The following is a 14,781-nucleotide window of genomic DNA, read 5'->3' as shown; positions in this document are numbered from 1 at the left end:
TTGAACGATAATGTAGTAACCGCCGGCCATTTGTATAATAGGACTAGTCTATACTCGGTTACTACGACAATCAATCCATTATTTTCAATTAAATTACTTATTGATTTGTACTTCTTCTACCTTTTCTCTTCTATGCAAATAAAAGGGCAGCTCACTGGGCCACAAACGTCTATTGTATGCACCCTTACCTGTATTTTTGCAAGAGGTTATTGCTTGAACATGTTACCTCCTAGTCACATAGAACAATTTTACCAGCTACATTAAAGCTCTCCTCTTCTATGCAAATCAACAAAGATACTAATATTCCTCTTATTTTTCTCCTGTCAATTTTCTGACCGCAAAGTGCAAGAATTTCCATTTGTTCTAGCCTTTGCTTCGACAAAGAGACAAAAGAATGACGATAAAGGAGAATGAAAGATTACTCCATCAGTAAATTCTGAGACTCACTTACACTTAGAATATTACTCGAGGCTAAGGAGAACTCTAGCTAATTTATTCTTATTAAAAAATTCAACCACAAATTTAAGACGTTCCAAAATACTTATTCAACCAAATAATGCGGCATTAGGAAGACCTATGACACTATTTGCAAGCATTAAGGAAATTAATTATCCCACGAGAAATGAAATTAGGCAAACGAAATACTACTATCTTATGCTACCAAAAAAGGCAATATGAGGAAATGTTCAAGATAGAAAATTACATCTGATATATAATTTATACATCATAAATATGGCCAACATTAAATACAGCTAAACAATGTCAAGACCAAAATTGGAACTCTCCGTCACTCTACAACATTGGATTTGACTACACAACAATGCCAGATTAGATTTGTTGAGATAGAAAGGTATAAATGTCAATTACAAACACTTCTCATCTTTTCTTTTCTTACTTTTACCCAACAATTAGTACAAAACAGAAGGGGGGGGGGGGGGGAAGACAAATGTGCTAGCCACATTTCAGAAAATCAAATGGAAGCTAACAGAGAAAGATACTAATCCTCCTCGGATGCGACACGCTGCTTCTTCCATTTATAAGCAGCTTCCAAGATCTTGAGGTTGGTGGTTTGTGTTTCCTCGGGAAAAAGATAATCGATATACTCCTCGTACCTGCAAAAATTTAGAACCATCATCACAAACAGTACAAAACAAAGTTATTCCTTGCAGCAATTTGCTAATTCAAGTACTAATAAATTGGGAGTGATGACTTATCAAGTTACATAAAGGAATGCAGACTAAAAACAAACTAAGCTTTGCCATATATGCAAACAGCTTTGGCAGAATCCATTCTTTCTGCAACGTAAAACCAACATGCAGGGACTCGACCATCCGAAAATTTTCTGTCTCCCCAACTGCTTTTTGCCGGCAAACATTGAAAAAGATCAAACACATCAGAAATAGGCAAATATATAGTAAAAGAACATACGCTGCTGGACCATCCTCCATGTCTATTTGCCTTCTCTTCTTGAGTTTCTTTGGTAGCTTTGCACGGACTAAGTTAACATCCCCAAGCTCACCAAAACCGCTTTCCATTTTCAGCCATTCTTCTAAAAGCATTGCTCGTTCTTCTTTCAATTCAGGAGCAGAAGTTCGGTAGTACGTAATGGCCTTTTCAAAAACATCTAAATGCGCAAAAAAAGAGAGACAAAATTATTATCAACATTAAATTCAAAATTAATGGAGAAACTAATAAAGATAGCATTTTCTCACCTCTGGCATGCTGCAGGCGCTTCTTCTTCTGCTCAATATCTTCCTCAACCTCTGAATCCACAGCCGAGGCCTCAAAATTCGCATAACTTATCCACACCTTCAAGTGTTTTGTGCGGTTAAGAAGTCTTTCATATAGTGCTCTTGTTCTATCAAATTCACCCTCAAAGATCTCGAAGTCGATGTAAGCCTATCATAAGTGCACGGTAGTTGTAGCTTGTTAGAATCTATGTAAATACATGTCCCAAGACTAAATTGCACAGATATCATGATTTGGTCTTGAACCACTCTTAATCAACTGTGAAAAAGTTAAAAGTAAAAAAGGCCTACATATATAACAGGAAAGACAATCTGTTGGCATTCTATACAAGATAGTTTCCTCAAGAGGAACGCTTCTGGGAAGCTTCACCGTTGTGCATGCTAGTTTTCCAACTAAATTGTCTTATACACTTGGAAAGGCAATGTTTATTACTGACCTAAACCAGATCAGCAAATCTGGATGAGAATACTTTTTGAAATTGATAACTTTTGTATATATTAATAACATCAGTACATAGGTTGTACTGAAAACCAAATTTACCAGTAGGTGGTAAGTAGATGTGCTGGTGTGCAACCTAGCAAGATCCTAGTATTTTTGTCAATGTATCTTCTGTGTAAATCTGTTTACACCAACAACAAAAAAGAAGAATACAATTGAGTTGATCTTCTGTACTGAGTTGCTTCTATCTTCAAAACATCTAGCATTCCTTTCCCTCCAGACTGTCCACTAGATACAAGTCGGGACTGTCCTCCATCTATCTCTGTTAGTTGCTTCAACACCAGCTTCTTCCCAACTATAAAGAACTTCATTAATCCTGCATGACATTGTCCATGAAATACCCCTAAGACTAATAAAGATTTTCCATAGTTAGTCAGTTATCTTGCAATGTAGAAATAAATGGCTAATAGTCTCAGCGTTTTCCCCACATAGGAAACATCTTGAACACAGAGAAATTCCTCTTTTTATGAGATTATCTTGGGTTAATACAGCATCCTTTGCTAGTAGCCAAGAGAAACATGCTACCTTATATGGAATCTTTGTTCTCCGTATATGCTTCCATCTTGAAGCCACTTTCTGGAGATCATTTTGATTCAAAATCTTATATGCATCATTCACCTGATAGACCCCTCTTTTGTGCCTCTGCCACCAAAGTGAATCCACCCCTTCCTGTAATCCTTTAAATGTTTCCAGCTCTTTGTAGAGGTCAGCTAATCTTGTTATCTCCCAGTCATTCAACTGTCTTCTAAGAGTGAGTTCCCATCCTTGATAACTCCACATATCAGCTACTGTCCTATGCTGGTTTTGTGCCAAACCAAAAATATCGGGGTATCTTTCCTTTAGGCTTCCATGTCCCACCCGATTATCATTCCAGAATGATGTGTTCCTTCCGTTGTTCACTCTTATGGAAGAGTGAATCTTCATTATAGGCCAAAGTTCTCTGATGGATTTTCACACACTAACTCCATATGATGTGCTGACTTTGTTTGACACCCAGTTATTTTCCTCACCGTACTTAGCTTTGATCACTTTGCTCCATAAAGTTTGAGGTTCTTGAGAATATTTCCAAAGCCATTTCAATCTAAGAGTCTTGCTTTGATTCTTCAAATTTCTTATTCCTAAACCACCTTGTTTTTTGGCCATTGTGAGAATCTTCCATTAACTAAATGGAAGACCTTTTTCTCCTTATTCCCTTGCCAAAGGAAGGCTCTTCGGAGTTTGTCCAGTCTCTGTATGAATCCGGCATGAATTGGGAACAAAGACATCATGTAAGCAGGAAGTGAGTCTAATACTAAGTTGATTAAAACTAGCCTGCCCCCCATTGATAGGTATTGCGATTACCATCTTGACAGCTTCTTCTCACACTTTTCAATGACTGAATTCCAAATCTCTTTGGATTTGGATCTTGCACCAAGAGGCATCCCAAGGTATACAGTAGGTAGGGACCCTACTTCTCCTCCCACTATCTGTGTCAGTTGCTCCATGTTATTAACTTCATTAATGGGATAAATATGGCTCTTTCTCCAGTTGATGTGTAGTCCCGAAATTCCTTCAAATAAGACCAAGATGATCCTTAGAAACCTGGGTTGCTCCTCTTCAGCGTCACAGAAGACTAGAGTACCATCAGCATATTGAAGATGTGTAATCTCTAGACTGTTTGCCCCATTCCTGTGAACCTCGAAACCTTTAACCCATCCATTGACTTTGGTTGTTTTAATCATGTTGTTCAATCCTTCCATGGCTATAATGAATAGAAAGGGAGATAAAGGATCGCCTTGTCTTAGACCTTTGTGTGCATGGAAGAAACCTTCAGGAGATCCATTTATGAGAATGGAGAATGTAACAATAGATATGCAAAATTTCATCCAACTGATCCATTTCTGCCCAAAACCCATTTGTCTAACAATTTCAGTATAAAGCTCCAGTTGACATGATCATAAGCCTTCTCAATATCTAGCTTGCATAGGATTCCGGGTTCTTTCTTTTTAATTCTTGAATCCACAGCTTCATTAGCAATCAACACTGCATCTATTATTTGGCTTTCCTTTGATGAAAGCCATTTGTTAAGCATCTACTAATTTTCCTACCACCTTCTTAAGTCTTTCAGTCAAAACTTTTGAGAGCAGTTTGTAGAAACTCCCTATCAAACTAATTGACCTGAAATCTCTCAATTCTTTCGCAATTGTCTTCTTTGGAATCAAGGCTATGTATGTTGCATTGAAGCTTTTCTCAAACATCTCCTGGGAATGGAAGTTGTTGAAGGCTTCCATGATGTCGTGCTTCAAAATATCCCAGCACTTAATGAAAAAACCCATTGTGTATCTGGATGAGAATACTAGTTCTTTATATAAGGGGGAAGCAAACTGAAGGTCAGTCCAAAAATGGTTTTGACAAAGATTTGCTAAACCTGATGATATTTGTCTGAGAGAATTCAAACATTAAAGAACAAGGAACACATGGAACGCAGGACAAATAATGAATCCGCAGCTGCGCAGCACCGGTCCCAAGTCGTCAATGTTTGTAGGCTAAATTCCTTCCTTACTATTATTGTCCATTAGTCTCCAAAATGCATCACATATGAAAACATGAGGAGCATTTTCCAAATGCTTAGTTTTCTTTTCATGCCTTATTCAGTTCTTATCCCATTTTTATTACCATCCAAAAAAAAGGGTAAGCCTATACTCATGACTAGTTAGTTGTTTTTCCCTAGTGCAGACATTCCTTCACAACTACTCTTCTATTACTGACTTCCTCGAAATTTCAGATCATATAAGTTGCAGGCATTGATGGCACTTACAAAGACCATGGATTTTCAAAATGATAGCCATGAGTATGGACAGCATACAGGATAGTTAGTTGAGTCAATTGGATGTCCATGGTAAAACTTCTACAGTAATTAGAAAACGTGTGCACCCTTCAAAGACAGGCTTATTTTTAGACATTGGGAATCTAAATGGGCTTGACGTACACAAAGCACCAAGTGGTGCTAAAAATTTTCTTATAATGCCAACATTGCTGGTGTGACCTGCTAACCTTCAGTTAGACAAGTGACTATGGAGCAGATTCCTTTTCCGGGATTGATATCAAAGCCAAGTTAGTTAACTATGCTGAAAGAAATCCATCTTTATACAATATTACAATGAGCTAGAGGCAACATCCAGCATAGGACTGCCTGGAGTCCCAGCAGCAGCACCAAGCAAGAGCATGAGTCAATAGAAGATAATTACATTCTAAATAACTTATTGACAAAACACAAGCATATCAGCCAGTAGAACAACATAAATACCTTCCATAGTAACTCTGGCATATCCAGCGCAGGTTGGTCAATTGCAAGCTCAAAAATAGCCCTGGCTCGCTCCGTTTCATCCAAGGACCTCTCTAACTCGGCGAATTTGCTCCAAGCATAGCAATTTTCTGGTGACCATTCTAAGTACTTCTCATAAAGCTTTCTACAACGGTCTATATTTCCAAGATGCAGCTCTATCTCAATGTACTTCTTAAATATCTGTATGTTAGAGTACAAAAAAACACATATAGGTAAGGTTACATGCAAAGGAATACCTCAGAAATATCAGAAGAAGAATCAATCCACATAAAGATGTTTGGGGAAATACCTTGTCTTTAGGAGCTCTTCCAATCGCTTCTCCAAGTAGCAGTCGTGCTTCCTTGAGTCTTAACTGCCGGATCTCAAACTGGGCAGCCAACAACCAAATCTTTGCAAATGAGAACTTCTGATGCGGAATCAGCTTAAGACACTCCCTGATAAAATAAAAAGGAATCTGTAACATATGAAATTACCTGAAAGACCTTAAATTATGTTAACACAGGTCTAGGAAACAGATAATCAACAGAAGATGGTAAAGATTTCAAACGTGTAGAGAAGAGAGGAATTCAGGTAGCTAAATGCAAGAAAGATATCCCTGTAATCAAATGCTTGCTACAGAGATACAAGTAATTGGTCTTGTCTATATATCCTAAGAGATAAATGTACCTGCTTACAGCACAGAACACCTAAAGATGTGTCACATACTTTCTTTCGTTTTTCTGTTCCTTGCAGATTCTTGGGAGGATTTCATTGATAGTTTTGATTGTTTAATACAGCCAATGACCCTTCTTTTTTGATAATACAACTAATGAATTTTTAATAATGAGTTTAGCACCCCAAATATTAATCAATCCAAGGAATCAGTAAAATGCCAGATGTAATTCTGCTTGCATATTGGTTATGAAAAGACATTGAAGAAAACAACTAAATGGGACAGAGCTCATATTGATAAGTTTTATGTTTTTAAGTAGGAGTTTCTGGATTTAACATTTTGACTACAGAACTCCCACTGTCATATCATAGCTACCTAAAGCATGCAATTAGTAGAGGAATAGTGGGTTTATTTTCAAAATTCAAAGAGGCCATAGAACCCCGTAAGCTAATAAGTAAGGAGGACACGCTCTAGAGACAGGGGAAGCGAACAGTTTGTAAGCTAATTTGTTGTCACCAGTAACATAGCACCTCCATATCACCACATTTAGCCCACAATTCAGGACAATCAGAATCAAACTGAACTACTGGAACAACCAAATCATTGCGAATGAGAACATCTGATGAGGAATCAGCTTGAGGACTCCCTGATAAAATTAAAAAGGAATATGTAATAATTAATGTGAATGACCTTAATTCATGCAACATAATTCTCACGACAATACAGAGTCAACCAGAAAACAGGGAAATCAACTGGATATACAGACAAGGAAGAATTCTGGTGAATAAAACCAGGAAGCCTCTAATTCAGAATACTACTCAAACAGTGGTTGGCAGAATACTTTAGAAGGGATTGCAATGATCTGGGAGTAGACAGAACATTTGCTTCAACAGTTGGGAACCTGTTGCATACGTTTAGATAAAAAGGACAGCATCCATTCGAAAGGCAAGAAGGATGGTATTTTTACAGTCAAGTCTTGTTACTCACTTTTGCATAATACACAGAACGCTGTACTCAAGTGGCCTTCGAAACAGATTTGGCAAAGCAATGCCCATTACAAGGTTCAGTGTTCTCACTTAGTTAGTAAGCAAAAGTGCATGCCTAACACAGCCAAATGTACGAAGAACAAGTTTGAACATCTGCAGTAGATTCCCTCTCTGTGAAGAGCACCAGAAGACACAAACTATATTTTTATGCATTGCAAAATTACGTCACAATTGTGGGACTTTTTTTTCAATATTTTGGGTTAACATTGGAGATCGAGAATTAGGGTGGAAGGTTGACATGTAGTCGTTAGTGTCTCTTAATCTTGTAGTACTAGTACTATTTTTGTATTTTTCTTACTCCTGGTTCTTTATTATTACATGTTGTGTCATTTGCTCCTATTGCATTGTTGTTGCCACTGTTTGTTACTTTATTTTCACTGTTCCTTGAGCTGAGGGTCTATCGGAAATAGCCTCTCTGCCTTCACAAGGTAGCGGTAAGGTAATGTGTATTACCCTCCCCAGACCCCACCTATGGGTTTTGTTGTTGTTGTTGGGTTAACAGTAGACTGACAAGAGGCACAGTGAAGCTGCTGCAAGGTTGCCAGAAAAGGACTCTGAGGGGTGTTCATTCAAGAAATTGGAACACAATACCTGGGACAATTTAGGAGTTTATATGAAAGGAGAGAAACTCAAGAATTATGAAAGACAAAAGAAGAATGTATCTACTCTTAAGTTTAACTGTATTTCTTACTTTCTTTTTGGAGCAACATGTTTTTTTACAATGTACGATACGTTTTTTGTACTCAGATGTCTATACCAGCATACAATTGATGCTGATACATGAATAAAATTTTACTTTACGTAACAAAAAAATAATTCTGCTGGATAAATGCAAGCTGAGGAATCCTAGGAATAAAATGTTTTGCCCCAAATGTTTACTGTGCAAGAACTAGTCTCGTATTAACTCATAGAGATAAATCTACCCTGTTTACAGTATAAAACATCAAAAGGCATATCAGAACTCAACTGTAGCATTCCTAACCTTGCTTGGTCGAGATAGGGTGCATAACCTTATATGCTCTATTTGTGCATATTGTTATATACTTTGACTGTGATTAGCTTGATGTGCTGCTTCTGCGCACTTCCTCTATTGACGCTTATTTTGACTAAACCCTCGCTACTATTTGTTGGATTCTTGGAAGGCTTCCTTGGATGGTTTTGATCATTTAATACAAGTAATGATCCTTTAGTAATGGGGTCGGTACACCAGAAATTAATGGTAGATGTAATTGCTGCATACTGATCATGCTACAACGCCGAATAAGACAAATGAATGGAGCAGAATCAAGACTGATAAGTTGTGTTTATAAGGTGGAGTTCTGGGTTTACCAGTTTGACTCAGCACTCCTACTGTCAGTGTATAACGACCTAAACCATGCAATTCTTTTCGATAATTACCTAAACCATGCATTTTTTTTTTGATAAGGTAAAGTATACCTAATCCATGCAATTAATAGGAGAATACTAGAAGAATTTCGAGACAAGCCGCAGAACCCTTGCAGGCCTTCTAATTAAGGAAGAGATAATCTAGACATAAGGGAAAGCACTGTTGATAAAGCTAGATTACTACATTTGGCCCTCCATCCAGGTCAATCAGTTTTAAATATAAAGCATGATAAATAACATGGTTCATCAACCAAATGAACTACATAGCTACATTTTCAATCGCGACAATGATATTTTACCTGTAGACATCTCTGGTCCTTTCCATGTCTTGTGCGTCAAGCTCTTCATATAATGCATAATTAATCCTAAAAAGAGCAAAGTCAGCGAATAAACATAATTGCAATACTAAGGTATCCAAAAAAGAATTCAAATATCACATTCAATGCATAAGCTATCAGATTTACCATAAGTAAATGTATCGCTGCCAATACCGCTTCTCTTCAGCAGGAGGAACGTTAGCAATGGCTCTCTCATAAACCTCTCTAATCCTCTCTTTATTCCCTACACTCTCTTCCAACCGAAGATAATCAAACCACGCGTCATAGTTCCGCGGATTCTTCCTTACTTCATCCTCATACTGGAACCTCCTTTTCCCCACAATAGCATCCTCAATACCTTCCCTATCACCATACTGTTTCTCAAAAGCCACAAACTTCCTGTACAAATCCTCAGCTCGCCCTTTCGGAATATGATCAAGTGCAAACTTATAAATGCACCTTGCCCTCTCTGTCTCCTTACACTTCTCCTCAAACTCCGCGAACGCCACAAACAACTGCTCTGCTTCCTCATCGTCCGCCAACTTATCCACAGCCCTCTCGTAACAATTCCTCGCCCTCGCTACCTCCCCATTCTTAAACTCAAATTTCGCGAACCTAATCCATGCACTAACTTTCGGATGACACTGCACGAATCTCTCGAAAATCGCCCTCGCCCTATCCACCTCATTATACCTCAACTCAAACTTAATGTAACTTAACCACCCTTGCTGGTCCGGCATCCATGTCATCCACCTCTCAAAAATCTGCCTCGCGCCAGCTACATTCCCAAGCATCTCTTCCATGTGAATATACTTGTACCATAACTGATCAACCCTAGGCAAAAGCGTAACAGCACGATCCCACACATTACGAGCATGATTCACAAACTTATTCTTCATCTCCACGTCAGCATACTTCAGCCACATCGTATGATCCCTGTAATCGACTTCGAGTGCTCGCTCCCAAACTGAACGAGCACGTTTGAAGTCCTTTTGTGATTCTTCCCATTTAGCATATTTTACCCACACGCTTTTGTTCCAGCGGACTCGGCTGATTAAGCTTTCGAATTCCTTGCGCTTGCGGAGGCGGTAATCGGCTAGTTCGGTCGGGTCAGTGATTTTTTGCTTCGGCGGTCGGATTTCGGCCTCTTGACGTTCTCTAGCTTCCCGGAGGATTTGCTCGGCGGTGATTTGGATTGGAGCTGGGGTTTTGTTCTTCACCCGTGTAGGTCTAGGAAGCTTTACCTCTGTTTCTTTTCGAGTGAGGTACCCCAGATTGGGGTCTGCATCTCTGTTCGCCATGAATCGAATGCTAATGATTTGACAGTCGGTGTTGGGATTGAAATATGCAGATAAAGAAGGAAGGGATTTGAATTGAAAGTAAGAAATACAGAAAATTGAAATACAGAGGATTAGGGTTGATAAAGAAGAAAGAGAGAGATATGCTTCTTTTTTTTCCTTTTTTGCGTGGATGTGGGAGTCGGGGAGAGAGACAGCGCGAGGGAGAGAAATTTTCTGGAGGTATTTTGAAAAAGGGAAAAAGGCCATTGTTGCCCCGGTACTATTGGAATTTAAGCACGTTTGTACTCTGTTACACTTTAGGTTCAATTCCCGTCCTACCGTTAATAAAGTTTATGTAATTACCCCTAACCCTAACGTTTCGTCGATGTGGCAGCTGACCCCTCTCTTTTTTCCAAGTCAGCTGCCAACGGACGACCAAATCAGATTGACCCAATCCCACTCGCAAATCAGATTGATCTGTAACCCGTAACTGTTTTCCCACTAAATAAATAGAATTAACCCTTTTTAAAACACCTTATTCACCTCTTTTGGTCAACCTTCTGGTACTTCAAAGAAAACGAGAGAACCAAACCGGTCAGGATCCTTGCTTCCAGTGGCGATTTCAAGCAAGGGTAAGAAATTTTTCTCCAAAAACTTGATGTTTCTGTTAGCTTTATCTCTTTCTTGTTTTATCCCAAAAAAAAATTCCCAAGAAAGTTTTACTGGTGTTTCGAATCCCTTTCAGATTTGTTCTTTGTTGGTTAGGGATTTCAGTTCCCCTTTTCTTTTTCGATTATTTGAAGCTTATAGGTGTGTGTAGTTGTCATAGGGTTTCTAATTTTTGCTAATTTGGTATTTATTGAAGTTAGGGTTTACAGAGTAGTTCTTGGTTGGTTAGGATTTTCACTTCTCCTATCTTTGTCGATAATTTCAAGCTGGTAGTGTGTGTTTTATTTTTGTATTCACTTGCATGTGGTTTTAAAGTAATAAACTCTAATTCTACTCTTTTTGTTTGCATATGACTCATCAGGTATTAAATAGTCTTTTGGTGATTTAGGGTTTCAATTTTAATATTTTGTGGTCCCAACTTCTTTTGGTTTTTTTTTTTATAGAAAATAAGTGAATCAGAATTTTAATATTGGCTTTTATTTGTTCTTTTCTGCGTTATTTATTGGAGGGTGGGGCTGGGACGCTTTATTCCCTTTAATATTGTAATGTATGGTCCCCATATCCATGGATGCATCTATTAGTTTATTAATGTTGACTGACTTATTCAATTTGTGGTTGATTCTATTTTATTATCTATTGTCTTTATGCCTTTATTTATATCTATTAGTTTATTAATTTTAACTAACTTTATTCTGCAGTTTACTAACAATAGTCCTCCTGGATTTGGTCTTTCATCATGGTGGAGAATGGGTCAAGAAACCACTCGTAGCATACTCAAGAAATTTTCTGCACATTAAGAAAGGTTTTGACTCTGACTTGCTTTCCTATAATGATTTAGTGGATGAATATGTTTCTAACTTGGGGTATATAGGAGTCCAACAACTAATAGTTAATGGTCCTTCTGGTACATACTATAAAATAGAAGGTGATTATGGCATTAGGACTTTACTAGACTTTATGAACAACCAGCTTAATGTTAGTAACATATTTGTTGTAGAAGAATGTGAGCCAAGTATTAATGTACCTAACATAACCCATCACAATGAGCATGATGAACCTGATGAACTTGAAGCTGCCACTGATTGTGATGAAAGTGATAATTGTGATGACAATGAATATGTTGTTTCTTCATACTATGATTGTGACACACTAGAGAAACTTTTTAAACAAAAGAAGAGAGACATTAATGATAAATTGACTGACTATAAAGAGTTGGATGGATCAATGACATTCAAAGATATTGCTGAAGTTAGGATGGTTTTAGGTCATCTACAAATGTCAGTGGACCTTAAGATGGGTGAAGGAATCACTTTTATCTCAGATATGCAAAAGGTATGAACAGTTTACTTTACTATTTAATTATTTAATTATTTTATCAATCTGTACATATAGATTCTCATACTTCTTCTTTCCTTTATATGTAGGGGCTGATTTATTCAATCTCAGGGATTTCTTCCTGAGGCACACCACAATTTTGTGTTAGACACATGAAAGCAAATTGGTGCAAGAGATGGGGATCTGGGGAATATAAGAACTATCTGTGGTGGGCAGCTTGGAGTACCTATGAAGAAGATTTCCAAAATTAGTTAAAGAGTATGAGTCAATTGGATAATGATGGTAAAGTTGTTGGTGAAGATCTGTTCAAGTATCCACCTACTTGTTGGAGTAGGGCCTTATTCGATACTACCTGCAAGAACTAGTCAGTGGATAATAACCTGACTGAGTCATTCAATGCATGTATATTGCAAGCGAGATACAAGCCAATTATAAAAATATTAGAGGAGATCAGAATCAAGGTTATAAATATGTTGAATGATAATGAAGCTAAAGTGATGGGTGGGGATTGCATAACTAATTCATGAGGATTGCACAAAAATGTCATGTGAATGATAGTGCTAACCAAGGTTATGAGGTGGCAGAAGGTAGTGATAGGCATATTGTCAATCTGGGGGCAAAAAAATGCATTTGTAGGATACGGGACCTTTGTGGAATTCCATGTCCTCATGCAATTTGTGCCCTACTGTACAAGAAGGTTGATCCTTTAAGTGAGATTCACTGGTACCTTTCAAAAGAGGCATATCTCCAGACTTATTCTCATAAGTTACAACCTGTGAGAGGAGAAAAGTTCTGAAAGTTAGAGCCTTCCCAGAATATAGAACCACCTGAATTTGTAAGACAGACTGGCAGACCAAAAGTGAAAAGAACAAGAGAGGCAAATGAGTCAACCAATAGACAAGGGCAATGGTTTCAATCTAGAAAAGGGAGAGTAATGACGTGTAATAATTATGGAGAACATGGACATAATGCTAGGGGATGTGCCAAGGTAATCTATCTCTTGAATAATAACTTTGAACTTCTATTTTATTCTGCCTTATTCTAACATATAATTTTGTTCTATTTGATAATAGTACTCTAAAGGAAAACAACCAATGAGTGGCAATTCAAGGGGGAAGCATAAAAAACAAAGAACTTTGGTTGATGAACCTAATTCTGAACAGCCTACATCACCAGTTGCTGCAGATATTCCAACTGAAGATGGCTTCCATTTATCAGCATCCCAGCCAAGTCAAAACAGTCAGTCCAACAACTTTGTGTTTATGCCAACCCCTACAGTTCAAAGGCAACTTCCAACTAGCAATGATCTAGATTTTGAGATCCCTAACTTTGAACCTGAGCCTCACATAGCTTTAAGACCAAAGAGCATCTCAGAAGTAAGGACAAGACTCCAGCTGAGGCAGAAAAATGTACCAATTGCAACCAGGCAAATTGAATTTGTTGGTGATTCAAGAGGTGCAAGTCAGCCTTCAAAGCTTACTTTCTCAGCAAAAGGCCTAACATGGCTGGAAAAATCTGCCATCACTAAAAATCAGTTGAACAAACAAAGGTTGAACAAGTTGAAAGCAAGAAAGGGTAGTGGTAAGGAGCAAAAGTAATGGGACTTTGCTTCTAGTATTAAACATTTGTAAATTTTTGGATGTATTGTAATTACTGCCATGTTAGTATATTTTATATTTTGGTTGTGGTTATTTAGTTGTGACATTTGGATGTCATGATATAACTAGGTGATAGACATCTTTTGGGGGTTATAATATGGTATCCAGTTGTCTTATTAAACTCACTTTATGAATGTTGATAGTTGGTGAATACTTTGAAAGTTGACAGTTGGTGTTCAGTTAATTATTGTCCATTCTGTTCCCTTTCCAATTTCAGTTTTTCAGTTATCTAGTTAACAATTTTTATGTCTGGAATGTAAGTTTTTCAGTTTTACACTTGCTGCTATCTTTTGTGTCAAATGAAATGGATTGGAAGCAATTTAGAACATGCCATTTAGAATCTGCAGCTTGGATTGCTGCTGTCTTTTGTTTTTCCAGTTTTGCACTTGGAATGTAGTTATTCAACATGCCAAAATAGAATCTGCAGAACATGGCTGGAAATGGAACCTTAAAGTTTTTGTATACTAAATAATATATTATCATAGCCTATAAAGAAAACAAACATCTTTAGGAGTTGGAGAAAAAAAGCTCCTTCTTTAGGGTATACAATAAGGGGAAAAACTAACCAATAAATACTACTACAACATCATCATCAAAGAACATTGCTGGAAAGCAACAAATTCTACTATAAAATAGAATACTATTACAACATGGCTTAATTGACCTAAAAGTCAGCTACACATATAAAACTCAAAATCAGCAACTTTGAAGTTGCAAAAAAGTCACTTCATCATCGAGGTTGCAAAATAACCAAGAAACGGTCCCCAAGAAATCATAAGAAACATCCTTGTCTTTGCAAGTTTATCTTCCAACTTGACGACTTTATCCATTTCATATTGGTGTATAGCCTTCATGACAATTACTTC

General features: G+C 37.6%; 1 protein-coding gene across 1 annotated transcript; it reads right to left on the bottom strand.

Annotated features, from left to right (window-relative positions):
• Window positions 1–656: 656 nt before the first annotated feature.
• Window positions 657–10,524, bottom strand: LOC107790486 (uncharacterized). The gene is made up of 7 exons (XM_016612408.2): window positions 9,121–10,524; window positions 8,956–9,021; window positions 5,862–6,006; window positions 5,534–5,752; window positions 1,713–1,899; window positions 1,429–1,624; window positions 657–1,112 (listed from the first exon to the last, which is right to left on the bottom strand). The coding sequence occupies exons 1-7, from the start codon at window positions 10,518–10,520 to the stop codon at window positions 998–1,000; spliced, it is 2,328 nt and encodes a 775-aa protein (XP_016467894.1). The 5' UTR covers window positions 10,521–10,524; the 3' UTR covers window positions 657–997.
• Between the last annotated feature and the right edge of the window lie 4,257 nt (window positions 10,525–14,781).

Source organism: Nicotiana tabacum, chromosome 20 (assembly GCF_000715075.1).
Source record: "Nicotiana tabacum cultivar K326 chromosome 20, ASM71507v2, whole genome shotgun sequence".
Lineage (NCBI taxonomy): Eukaryota > Viridiplantae > Streptophyta > Magnoliopsida > Solanales > Solanaceae > Nicotiana > Nicotiana tabacum.
This window is presented reverse-complemented; position numbering and strand designations above follow the sequence as displayed.